This window comes from Monodon monoceros, unplaced genomic scaffold (assembly GCF_005190385.1).
Source record: "Monodon monoceros isolate NGI ecotype Baffin Bay Population unplaced genomic scaffold, NGI_Narwhal_1 Super_Scaffold_11, whole genome shotgun sequence".
In the NCBI taxonomy this organism is placed as follows: domain Eukaryota; kingdom Metazoa; phylum Chordata; class Mammalia; order Artiodactyla; family Monodontidae; genus Monodon; species Monodon monoceros.
The window spans coordinates 103,865,233-103,877,396 of NW_021703767.1; the positions used below are offsets into that span (position 1 = coordinate 103,865,233).

General features: G+C 40.8%; 1 protein-coding gene across 2 annotated transcripts in view; it reads left to right on the forward strand.

Annotated features, from left to right (window-relative positions):
* The window catches only part of IFT80 (intraflagellar transport 80), a 143,782-nt gene extending 137,244 nt beyond the window's left edge, over positions 1-6,538 (forward strand). For both annotated transcript variants that reach the window (XM_029214207.1, XM_029214206.1), the window contains exon 20: positions 6,094-6,538. In XM_029214207.1, the coding sequence (XP_029070040.1) occupies positions 6,094-6,204 (111 nt within the window). In that variant the 3' untranslated portion in view covers positions 6,205-6,538. The remainder of the gene's footprint in view (positions 1-6,093) is intronic.
* The last annotated feature ends 5,626 nt before the right edge of the window (positions 6,539-12,164 follow it).

Here is a 12,164-nt window from a genome sequence, read left to right on the forward strand (position 1 = left end):
ATGGCTCCTGTCTTCATGGAGCTTATAGACTGTGGGAGTGCCCCTCCTTGGGGATAGAATAAAATGGAATGTTCTGATTTATCGTAGGGGGCAGAATATATAAGAGGAAGCTTGGGAAGAGGAAAGAAGATGTAGAGAGAAGGCACCTACTAAAGGCAACATTATCCATTTGCCGTATTTAGAATATTGAGTGTCATGAACCACATTTTTGGACTTCAGACCAGTTTTCAGGGTAATGAAGCCTTTGGGGCCATTTTTAGTTCTGCAGTGCAGCTTTATCATCTGGATCCAGGATAGACACAAGTTGTGGGTTTCTTGGTGGAAAGGGATGTATTTTATAGAAGCTCCACGAAATTTTTTTTGTTTGATTCAGAACTGTTTACTACTGAAATGGATCCTTCGGGAGTTTGGGCTATGAGGGCTTCCCTGGGAGCTCTGAGGGCTATACTCTCAATTCACAGAATATGACAGCAGCCACCAGCACTGAGTGCTAAGCAGCCCAGAGATTCAGTAGTCACCTCATCTTTTTTGTCTCAGTTTTGAAAATATGACAGTATGTTAAAAATGAGCACCCACCTTAAATTTACTTTATTGTATAATTTTTAAGCAGATTAATACTACTCTGCTTCCTCTTCGTCATCATTACTGACAATATTATTTTCACTGTGTTCACATTAGGTGCTTTTGAGGACATAAAAAATATAGTTTTTACCCTCAAGGAAATTATATTTCAGATATTAAAAACTTAACATTCATATCTTCTTTTTCATTATATACGTATTCACCTATAACTAACATATGATACTTCAGTCACAAGAGTAGTAGAAATGTTCAAAGTGGGAGAATCAGAACAACACGGCTTTTTTTGGTATTTTGGTTTCTTTTCATCCTGAAACTATATAGGTTACTTTGAGTCTCTATGGCGCTATGTTCTAGTTTCCTACTTTTCTTCTTCACAGATGTAATTTGGAAGTTAACTAGAAATCATAAAGCAGTATTTTAAGATGAAAATTATCTTTGACTTAAAAATTATCTTAGCCAAAATTGTGATTATATAAACTCTTTATTTCAGAACTAAGAATTGAATAGAAAAAGATCATTCTTAAAAAGAAATTTATTCTCCCTATCTGGTGAACTCAAATGGGCTCACAACGCATAGCGTAAAAGTTTATAAGAAGTGGAGTTTGACATACATTCATATTTATGAGCCCTGAAATGTTATTTGGGCCTTTCTAGTTTAAAATATGGAAATCTGAGATCCATACACGGTGTACTATCTTCTAAGAACCCCATTAGAGCCATTATACCTGCTCTACAAGGGTGTTCAGTAAGTATTTGTAAAATAATTTATGAGTCTGGCAAATAAAGTCCACTTGAGGAATGCATTCAATCTACTGAATACATACTCTGTGCAGGAAGAGAAGTAGAAGAGACAGGAAATGTTTAAAGCATTATGCTAGGAGAAAGAAAAAAAGAGGGAAAAACAGGAGAGAAAATAACGAGAGATTGTTAAGTGATAGCTCATTTGCTGGATAATTAGTTACCTTTTATTCATTCAGTATTTACTGAGCACCTCCTGCAGACAATGTACTCTCCTTGGTGGTTGGGATATAATAGTAAACCTGGCAAACACTGACCCTCGTGAAACTTATATTCAAATGGAGGTGATAGTTAATGATACAGTTAATTGTTCATTTCAGTTGTGATAAACGCCTCGAAGGTAGTGTACATAGTGCTGTAAGACTTTATGAATGACAGGCCTGCCCTGGGGTGGGGGGGATCAGCAGATTTTTCTAAGCAAAGCAATTGCTATTTGAGCTGAGCTGTAAAGAATGGATAGTAGAAGCTGACTGAGGGTGTGGGGGGAGGGTGTGGCGATGGCCGTGTTCTAGGCAGAGGGAAGGCTCTGAAGTGGGAAAGAGTGACGAGCAAAAGGGAGATTGACCCGAGGGTTTCATAGGGCAAGTTCGGCATATTGGATTTACCCTAAGATTAATGTAAAGATACTGAATGGAAGTGACGTGATCACTTTTCCCTTTTAAAATCCCAGTTCCTAAGTGGAAACGGAAACTTGGAATTTTCCACCAAAGTATCCTTTTTTCCCCTTTGGAAATTGTATACTTTGTATTTGTTAGTTTTCATTTTTAAAATTTATTTATTTATTCCATGGAATTATCTTGAGTAGGATTTTGTCAGTCAGTTAAAGGATATGATAATAAGAGCAAATGCATGGGATCTTGAAAGAATGGTGCAGGAGTACAGAGTGACTGCCCTGGGTCCTGGGTGCTGGGTCCTGGGTGGCTGGAATATTGATGGGACCAGACATTAAAGAGTCTTAACACTGTGATAATAGACCTTATAATGGAGGCAGTGCAAAGACTTGGAGGTTTGTAATCAAGAAAATGACCTGAAAGATAACTTCTGATGTGGAAGATGGATTAGAGGTAAGGGTGGTGACAAGGAGACCAGTTAGGAGGTTACTGTAATAATCTCAGCAGGAGATGGAGACTGTAGGATTAATGTAAGAAAAAGTAGCAGTAAAATTAATAGAACATTGTGGTTGGGGGTGGGAGGAGAGGTGGTGAGGTAAGGCAAGACATTTGAGAACAACTTCAACATTCCTGGTTGGTGACTGGTAGAGGAACATGAGCATATATGAGATTTGGACCTTTTGAGTTTGAATACATGAAAATAGGCCATTGTTTTGAGTTTGAAGTCCCTGTGGGGTGGCCCCTATCTAGGCAGAGATGTCTAGTGGGCAGTTGGAAATACCAATGTGAACATCAAAGGGTGTTGATAAAGGAAGAATCAGGGCTAGATAAATAAATTTATGGTCATGACCATTTAGGAATAGTTGAAGCTATGAGAGTTGAGGAGATCTCCTAGGGAAAGTATGAAAAAGCTGTGGTTGGAACCCCAGTGAATACTAACAGTGAAGAGGTTGCTGAGGGGAAGGATATAGGAGAAAAAGAAAAACAAAAGACTGAGGACATTTAGAAAAGAGAGCAGAAACCAGAAGAGAACAATATTGTACTGAGAGAGATATTTCAAAGAGCGGTGGTCAGCCAGGTCCAGGGGATGCTCCTACATCAGGACCTTTTTCTTCCCTCTGTCTGTTAGTATGCTGTTCCCCAGATACACCCAGAGAGTCACTCACTCATCATCAGGTCTTCACTTCAGCTTCTCAGGGAGGCCTTCTCTGATCACTCTGTTTGAAATACAACACCCATCCCCCCCCAACTCCACCCCGGCGCTATCTCCCTCCCCTGTTTCCAAAACTTTTACCACTATTACTTGTCTTTGTTTGTCTTTCTATGAAGACAGTGATTTTTATCTTTTTGTTCACTGCTAAATCCTTGCTCCTAGAGCAATCCTGGGCATAGAGTGAGCATTAAATATTCGTTGAATGAGCAATTGAGTCGTATAGAGAAGGTGTACAGGATGAGGGATTAAAACACTTAATGGTGGCGTTAGTGAAAAGCTTCTGAGGTGTAGTGGGAACACAGTCATACTACAGTGGTCTGGGGAGAGGATGAGAGTCAGGAATGAAAAGAAGAATGAAGGTGGTAGCTTGTAGGGAGACGGAATACAGAGGGAAGGATGATGAGGGGCAGCCAGTGAAGAGAAGGAAATTGAAATATGTAGGTAATAATTGAAGGCCGATGTCCTAGAGGAGTCAAAGAAGACGAGATCAGGGACTTATGTGAAGAGGTTGCCCTGAGACAGAAGGGAACGAGATAAGGATGGATACCCTACTTTTATGAAAGGAAGGAAATTAAGTGAATTCATGCCTGATGGCCACTATATTCTCTGTAAAGTAGGAAGCTGATTTTCGGCTGAGAGTAAGAGAGATGGGGTAGAAGATGGAGAGCCATTTGCTATGATTTTAAAATTATTATTATGTGAATAAGAAGAATTGACCAACTAGGGACTAGAATAAGAAGTGCCAAGTAGTATTAACACTCCCTAGACTAGAAAAGGATGTGTTTTAGTGTAGAAGTCACTTGACAGCTGTCATGAGTACATCCTTATCTAAAACTCACTATTAAAAATACTCTATTCCAGAGACTAAATTATCAGGAGAACATTGTTCTAAAACTGGACAAATGCCAGAGTGAAAGTGAAACGTTTATTTTCAGTAGGATAGCTGTCAACTGACACCCTCATTTGTACTATAACAAGTAACTAATATAGATGTCATCAATCTGCTTGATGCACTTCTGGTGCAGCTGAGCAACAGTTGTTGAGTGTATCATCAATACATGGTTTTATTGTGATTGATCTGAAGAACATATGTAAGTCAATTTAAGCCTGGAAGAAGGCCAAGGCATTCATCAAGTTTTGTCTTTCTCTTTGCAAATGTTTTCTTAGACGAGTTGTTTTGCCATTTAAAAACATCAAGTTCTGACCTGATTGAAAAATGAGTCTTTCAAATAACCTAACATTTGCTCTGCCTTTTGATAAGCTGTCACTTGCATCTGAGCACAGACTTTCATCTTCTATGAGTAAAGGGATTCTTTTAATTCATCAATTTTATGTATTATAGACAAGTATATGGAATGATTATCTAAAATATATCCATAAATTACTTCACAGGAATTTAGAGAAAGGATATTGGAATAAAAAAGAACCAAATACTTAATTCTACCTACTTCCAACACAAAATAAAAGAGGCGTGAAGTCCTGTTAAGGTTAAATTAGTCTCAGTTACTTAAGGTAAATCTGTTCAGGCAGCAAGTAGTAACGCAGTCTGCTTTAATACTGCTTATTCCACTCAGCTCCCCTACATGGAGGTGAAAACCTATTCACTTTGGGCTCAGTCTCAGGAGTTTGGGTTTATTTCAAAGTAAATCAGAGTTAGTTTTAGGTAGGACCCAGTTTTTCCCATGTCTTGCCTGAGAGGACACACATTCCTTAATTAGTGATCTCCAAAGTTTTAAAAATAGCAGGCGGCTTTTTCCCAAAGAAATTGTTTATTGAATTCAGAGCAGAGTCCATTCCTAACACTATGTCTGTTGATTTAGTGGAGGGGCAGGGCTGGATTTTGGGGGGGTCTGGTGGTTGGCTGAAAACAGATAAAAATATTATCACTTTTCAGTTATTCTTTTTATGTGTCTTTCAGCCTTGCTTTCCCACTTCTTCCTCTAATATCTTTTCATCATTTTCTTTTTTTCCATAAATTTATTTATTTTAATTTTGGCTGCGTTGGGTGTTCGTTGCTGTGCGCGGGCTTTCTCTAGTTGCAGTGAGCGGGGGCTACTCTTTGTTGCGGTGCGCGGGCTACTCATTGTGGTGGCTTCTCTTGTTGCGGAGCACGGGCTCTAGGCGCACGGGCTTCAGTAGTTGTGGCGTGCAGGCTCAGTAGTTGTGGCTCACGGGCTCTAGAGCACAGGCTTGGCAGTTGTGGCGCACGGGCTTAGTTGCTCCGCGGTATGTGGGATCTTCCTGGACCAGGGTTTGAACCCGTGTCCCTTGCATTGGCAGGCGGATTCTTAACCACTGCGCCACCAGGGAAGCCCTCGTCATTTTCTTACCACCAAGTCTTCATATTATTTTAAGAGTTGTGAAGGAGCCCCTTTTGCAGAGTATGCTCTGGGAAAGCAGATGCTCCCCTTTCTTTCTCCATAGGTAGGCTCCTAATGGAAACGTCAGTATAAAAGCAGTGAAGAGTTGACCCATTTGAAACATGGCCTACTGTTTCAAAAATGGAGCCCAGTCCATTCTCCCCCTTGTTTGGAGGAGAGCAGTCCATCTTCACTCGCTCCTACCCCCTCAAACCTGAGGCACCGGAGCAGAATCCCAAGGCTCCATGGGACAGTTTAGATGTGCCTTTTATAAATAGCTACAACCAGATTTTGGTCTTTGGTATCACAATGAGAGTCTTTGCTTTTTATTGTGATAATTGTTCTATTAGGTCTTATTCTTAACGCTATTTCATTTTTTGGGGAGCATTATCTCTTCTTAACTTTTCTTTCCTGCCCTCTTTTTTCTCAAATGTTTTGGAAGTCTGTTTTTGTTTACTCTTAGTTACTTTGCATTAAACAAAAATGTCTTATACTATATATGCATGTTTCTTCTTTTCTTCTACTGCAGCTTGAAATAGATTGGGAGAAAAGCAAAGCCAAAATTGAGATGGAAATTACTAAAGAACGAGAGCGATCCTCAAGCAGCCAGCCCAGCAAGAATATTGGTCTTATGCACTAAATGCCATGCTTACCTTTAAGAAGTTTTACCTTTTGAAACTGATTCTGATTAACCAAGGATAAGCTTGTTTTCCTTGCTTAAAACAAGGCAGAATCTCTAAATATAAGCGCTCGCTGTGTATTTAATACCAAAAGGATATTCAGAAAGACTAAGCACAAAATAATTGATGTAATTTCATCTTTTATATTTTTAGTCCAATAATTAGCAAAACAGCCTATATATTTATGATGCATCTATGTAGTATTGCTTACATTCCAGTTTTCTGTCCATTATTTTATCCCTGAATCTTCAGTATGAACAATATTAATGCTGATAATAAAACATTGGACTCTTTCAAATGTATGTCATCATTAATTTCTATTTGATCTCAATTGTAAAGTGCTCCAAAAGTTTATTTATACAACAACAAAAAATGAAGCTTGACTTATGAAAGTATAAAATAATACATATACTTGTATACCAATGTTCATAGCAGCAGTATTCACAATAGCAAAATGGTGGGCAAAAAAAGACGGTCATCAACAGATGAATGGATAAACAATATGCGGTATTTACACACAGTGGAATATTATCCAGCCTTTAAAGAGAATGAAATTCTGATACGTGCTACAACATGGACGAACCTTGAAAATACTATGCTAAGTGAAATAAGCCAGACACAAAAGGTCACACATTGTATGATCCCACTGACATGAGATACCAAAAATAGGCGAGTTCACTGAGTCAGAAAGGTGAATGAATAGTAGTTGCCAGGGACTGTGGGAGGGAGAATTGGGGAGCTATTGTTTAAGAAGTTCAGAATTCCTGTCTGGCGTGAATGAGCTGTGGAAATGGATAGTGGTGATGGTTGCCCAACATTGGAAATGTACTTAATGCCACTGAATTATACACTTGAAAATGGTTAAAATGGTAAATTTTGTTATATATATTTACCATAATTTTAGAAATATATCTAGAATGGGCAAGAAATATTTTCCTCATTCCTTTTCTGACTCGAGAATGTTTAGGCACTAGGCCCTAGAGTCTGAATTTGTGAAAATCTCCTTAAATGATCAATCTGTTTGACTAGCCTTAATTCAGCATGTCCCCAAACTATTATTACCACAAAGCTTTTTAACGTTGACACAAATAATCCTTAGAAATTCTTCCAGGAAGCCATTTTTGGAAATGGTGTATTATAGAGTGGGCGTAGGCATATGCATGGGAAAGTGATTACCTCTCTCACCCCCATTTTAATTAACATATCTAGTTTTTTTTTAATGAAAACGTTCCTGTGTTTTCAACATATTCCTTTTTCTTTCTGGAATGTTGGAATGTTCTGTTCTTCATCCAGATGCTGGGTACAAAGGTGTGTCAGTTTGTGAAATATGATTGAGCGGTTTACTTATAAGTTGTACTTATACATGTTTTCTATATTATGTTATATGACAATAGAAAGTTTAAAAAAAGATGGTCAAAAGAGTAAACTTTATATTATGTTTATTTTACTACAATTTAAAAACAATATATAAAATATAATTTTATATATAAATTTTATATATTTTTATATATATATATAAAATATAAAACAATATATACTACATATATACATATACAATATATACTACAATATAAAAACAATATAATGAAATGTGTCTGCATTCTACCAATTCTCTGATAACCAGCTAGGTGCCCTACCATTCAATTCAATTCTGACACTACCCAGAGTTAGTGTAGGTCGCACAAGTTAAAGGGAAAAATCCCCAGCTAGACTGCCCTTATTTCAGTTGCCAGTCGCTAGTGGGGACCCCAGGATACCCACATCTCTCCGACTTGGCTCCAAATTTGTGGGTTCTTACCACCCCCTTTAGGTTTGATAATTCACTAGAATGATTCACCAAACTCACTGAAACATTTTCTATTACAATTTTATTGTAAAAGATACAACTTAGGAACAGCCAAATGGAAGAGATGCATAGAGCAAGGTCTAGGAGGAAGGAGAGATCTGGGGGGAAGTGGGATACACAGAGCTTCCATGCCGTCTCCTCCTCGTGGAACCCCGGCACGTCATCCTCCCAGCACATCAATATGTTCACCAACTAGGAGGCTCCCTCAGGACTTGGCTGTCCTGAATTTTGTATCAAGAGTTTTATTATGTAGGCACAGTTGATTAAATCACTGGCTATGAGATTGAACTCAATGGCCAGTTCCCTTCCTCTCCCTGGAGGTCAGGTGGCTAAAAGTTTTAGCCCTCTAATCATGTGGTGACCAGCCCTCATCCTGAAGTTCTGTAGCCACCCCCACTCATTAGCATAACAAAGATACTCCCCTCACTCTGGAAATTCCAAGGGTTTAGGAAGCTCTTTACCAGCCCCCCTCCCCAAGACCAGATACATCCTTTATATATCATAGGCTACTCCCTGGTCTTTGATCATGGGATCTTTTATAGCAAAAGGAACATACCTGACTGAGCATAACAGATACAGCAACACTTGGAGGAGTCAGTGTGGAGTAAGGATAGGAAGCTATTAAACTCAATTTCCCAATACATTTTTTTTTTTTTTTTCGGTACGCGGGCCTCTCACTGCTGTGGCCTCTCCCGTTGCGGAGCACAGGCTCCGGACGCACAGGCTCAGCGGCCATGGCTCACAGGCCCAGCCGCTCCACGGCATGTGGGATCCTCCCGGACCGGGGCACGAACCCGTGTCCCCTGCATCGGCAGGCGGACTCTTAACCACTGCGCCACCAGGGAAGCCCCGCTAATAAATTTGATGATCAATATTGGCATTATCTTTTCAATAATGCCAGTGTTATAACACATCACATTATGGTAGATGTAACCTGAAAAATAAGAATCAAAGATACTGACACATTTACTGGAGTCTCATCCAGTCTCAGATAAGCAGCCCAATCCATCGTCATATCATATGATGGGATGTCTCAGGGTTTCCACTCCATCTTGTCAGGTTCAAAAGCAGGAGTGGTCTCAGCAATATATGACTTCACACTTTCAGGCATTTGGTATAATTGGACTTAAGAGACAATATCATTTCTTGCTCTGAGCTTCCTTCCAAGCATTACCATTGGAATTCTCTCATTGCATAACTCAGTTATTATTCATTTACCCTTGGCTACTTACTATTTCTTCTCTTTGTACCCAAACCTTTTCACCTTGGAAGGAACATTAGGTTCAGCCACTGTGCTGGTCTAGATCACAGGCAGCAGTAAGAGTCTAGCCAAACAGCATGTTCCGCTCTGTCCACTCCCATCCACGTAAGATAGGGTTACATAGGTACAGGGTTAGTGGGCTATTTCTTCCAATAGGCAATGTAACTGTATTCACTGTTAGCCCCAGTATTGCCCGATGGAACGCAAGTGCAACCCACCCCGTCAGGCCCTTAGGAAAAAAAGGATCTCGTTGCTCAGGAATCATCCCTGCTTCCAGCAACATAGTTGCATCCTTGGTCCAGGGACCACTGCCTCAAGTAGGCAGAAGAAAGGTAAGGTGATACAGGAAAGAGAGAAAACAGTAGAGTTGTCACACCAGCACCCTCACCCACCCCCTCATCCCCACATTCAGAAAAGCAGAGGAATTTGTCCAGTGAGGACAGTCCCTCAGCCCCGCTCACGTTGACTGAGCACAGATTCGTGAGGACACGTAAACCAGCCTTTCATGCCTCTCTCTCCTCCCATTTTTTGTTTATAAATGTCTGGGGTTTTTTTGCTGTTTCTTTGGGTTTTTTTCTTTATTGGCTGCACTGCTCAGCTTGTGGGATCTTAGTTCCCCGACTAGGGATCGAACCCGGGCCCCTGGCAGTGAAAGCGCCAAGTCTCAACTACTGGACCGCCAGGGAATTCCCTATCTCCCGCCTTTTAGACAATCAATGTTTTGATTGCTCATTCTAATTCTTTACCAAACTGTTACTCCGAGGAAGATATCTCTCTGCCTGTTGTTGGACACAATGGTCTGTAAATAGCGTTCCTTGGTCTGAAGAAATGTGACGCAGTGGTCCAAATCAGTGCAATATCTCTGTTCCAGTTCTTTTGCAGTACTCCAATCATTTGCATCTACCCCTGGGTAAGCAAAGCCCAGTCCAGAGTCAGAGTTATTCTTGTCAGGATCCACTTGCCGTCCCCCAGGGCTACCGGCATCAGCCTGACTTGCCAGCTTTGGGCAAGGACTCCCCCTCGGGAATCTGCCCCAGAGCCAGCTGTAGTCTCTGTGTCTCTTGTTGGCAGACAGGACAGTTCTTGTTGGCATTTTGTGACTCAGAGGATACCAGAGGAATACGTCTAGATTGAGCCCCTCTCTGCATTGCTGCAGCCCACACCCCAAGTGTCCACCCGTTTCACAGACCCAGGTGGCTACATCAAGTGAGCACACTAGGGTATCTGCTTGTCGATTCTAATCGCCTTCTGATGGCGTTGACGTGGCCTACTTTAATGCACCCCTCAAATTCCTATAATGATTTCCATAGAGCCATGCCCTGTTTCCATTGGCCTCCCAATAGGCCAATCTTCCATTGTCCTTCTGCCTGACCACATGGCCAGGTCATTGGCCACTGCCCATGAGTTGGTGAAGACCCAAGCATAAGGGTAAACAGCATGCAGTGCAGTTCACCAAGCTGATTTGTTTTTATCTTTTTCCATCAGAGTCGTGGCCTTCCAAACAGAATGTTGTCTGTTCATGTTGAAACTGCCATCCATAAACCAAGCAGCTCTTTGTTGGTCAGTTGAGAGCTGTTTATAGGGCACTGTCCAAGTGATCATAGAATCTGGCAGCTCCTCACATGGTTCCAAAGTCAGTCCTGGGGAAGAGAGTCTACCCACTCGTGGATACACTTCATTCCCCCGTAGCATGTTCCTGTACAAACCATGTCTATTTTATTATAGAACTCTTCTGAGCACTGCCTTCTTCATTAGAGCATTTCTCTGACATCACCAGACATCATGGGTATTTCAGGTTGCAAGATTATTTTATGCCTTTCAGTCACATGGGCATTTCCAGTTAATGTCTGGTGGCAAGCTAGTAATTGCCCCTCAGATGGAAATTTTCTAGTCCACAATTCCAGTAGTCATTGCTGGGAGGTGCTTACAGGCTTTTGCCATAAACCACAGTTACACTCCACACACAGCTATTGTACAGAGGATTTGTCCAGACAAGCACTCCAGCTTCTATGAAGTGTGGGCTCGGGCAATCTTATTCATTCCCATTTAGCATGTGACTTGAAGGAAGGGTTTACATGTCTTCTGTTTTACAATACTACGTAGGGGAAATATTCCCCAGTCAGATGCAATATCCATCCCCATAATACATTCAGGTAAAAAAGTCATAACCACTTCATATAAACTCGTTCACCTGATGGGATTAAAGTACTGCATTTCGGTATCCTCTCAATATACTTTGCCTCCCATTAGAACTTTACCAACAGATTTTGGTACTATAGTGCACAGGGCTCCAGGGTCAAGTGTCCCCGAAACCTCCCCACCTTCTAACCATTTTACTCACGTGCATAAGGCTTTTGGTCCGCAGTGAAGGGTTGAGCCAAGGGACTGAGGCCCTTTTATCAATCTTTATCTTGATTAATCTCCCTATTACTTCAGGTATTTTCAGGATGAATTCCTCATTGTAATCTTTGCCTTGCAGTTTTAAAAATTCCTCCAAATTGCGAAAAATAAAGCAGGCTTTGGGAGGACCTTTAATGTTGAAAGTCTAGCAGGAGGTCCTCCCAAATTTCAGTAGTGCTGTATTAAGACTTTTGTTTCGATTCCATCTATGTCCATTTTATTCTTCCCATTTCTTAAGAACCATGAAAAGATTTCCACCCCAATGGAGTATTTCCATGCCACTGGAGTGAGTCCCTCGATTCTCCCATCTGTCTTTCCCACTTTCTTTTTTTTTTTTTTTTTTTTGCGGTACGCGGGCCTCTCACTGTTGTGGCCTCTTCCGTTGCGGAGCACAGGCTCCAGACGCGCAGGCT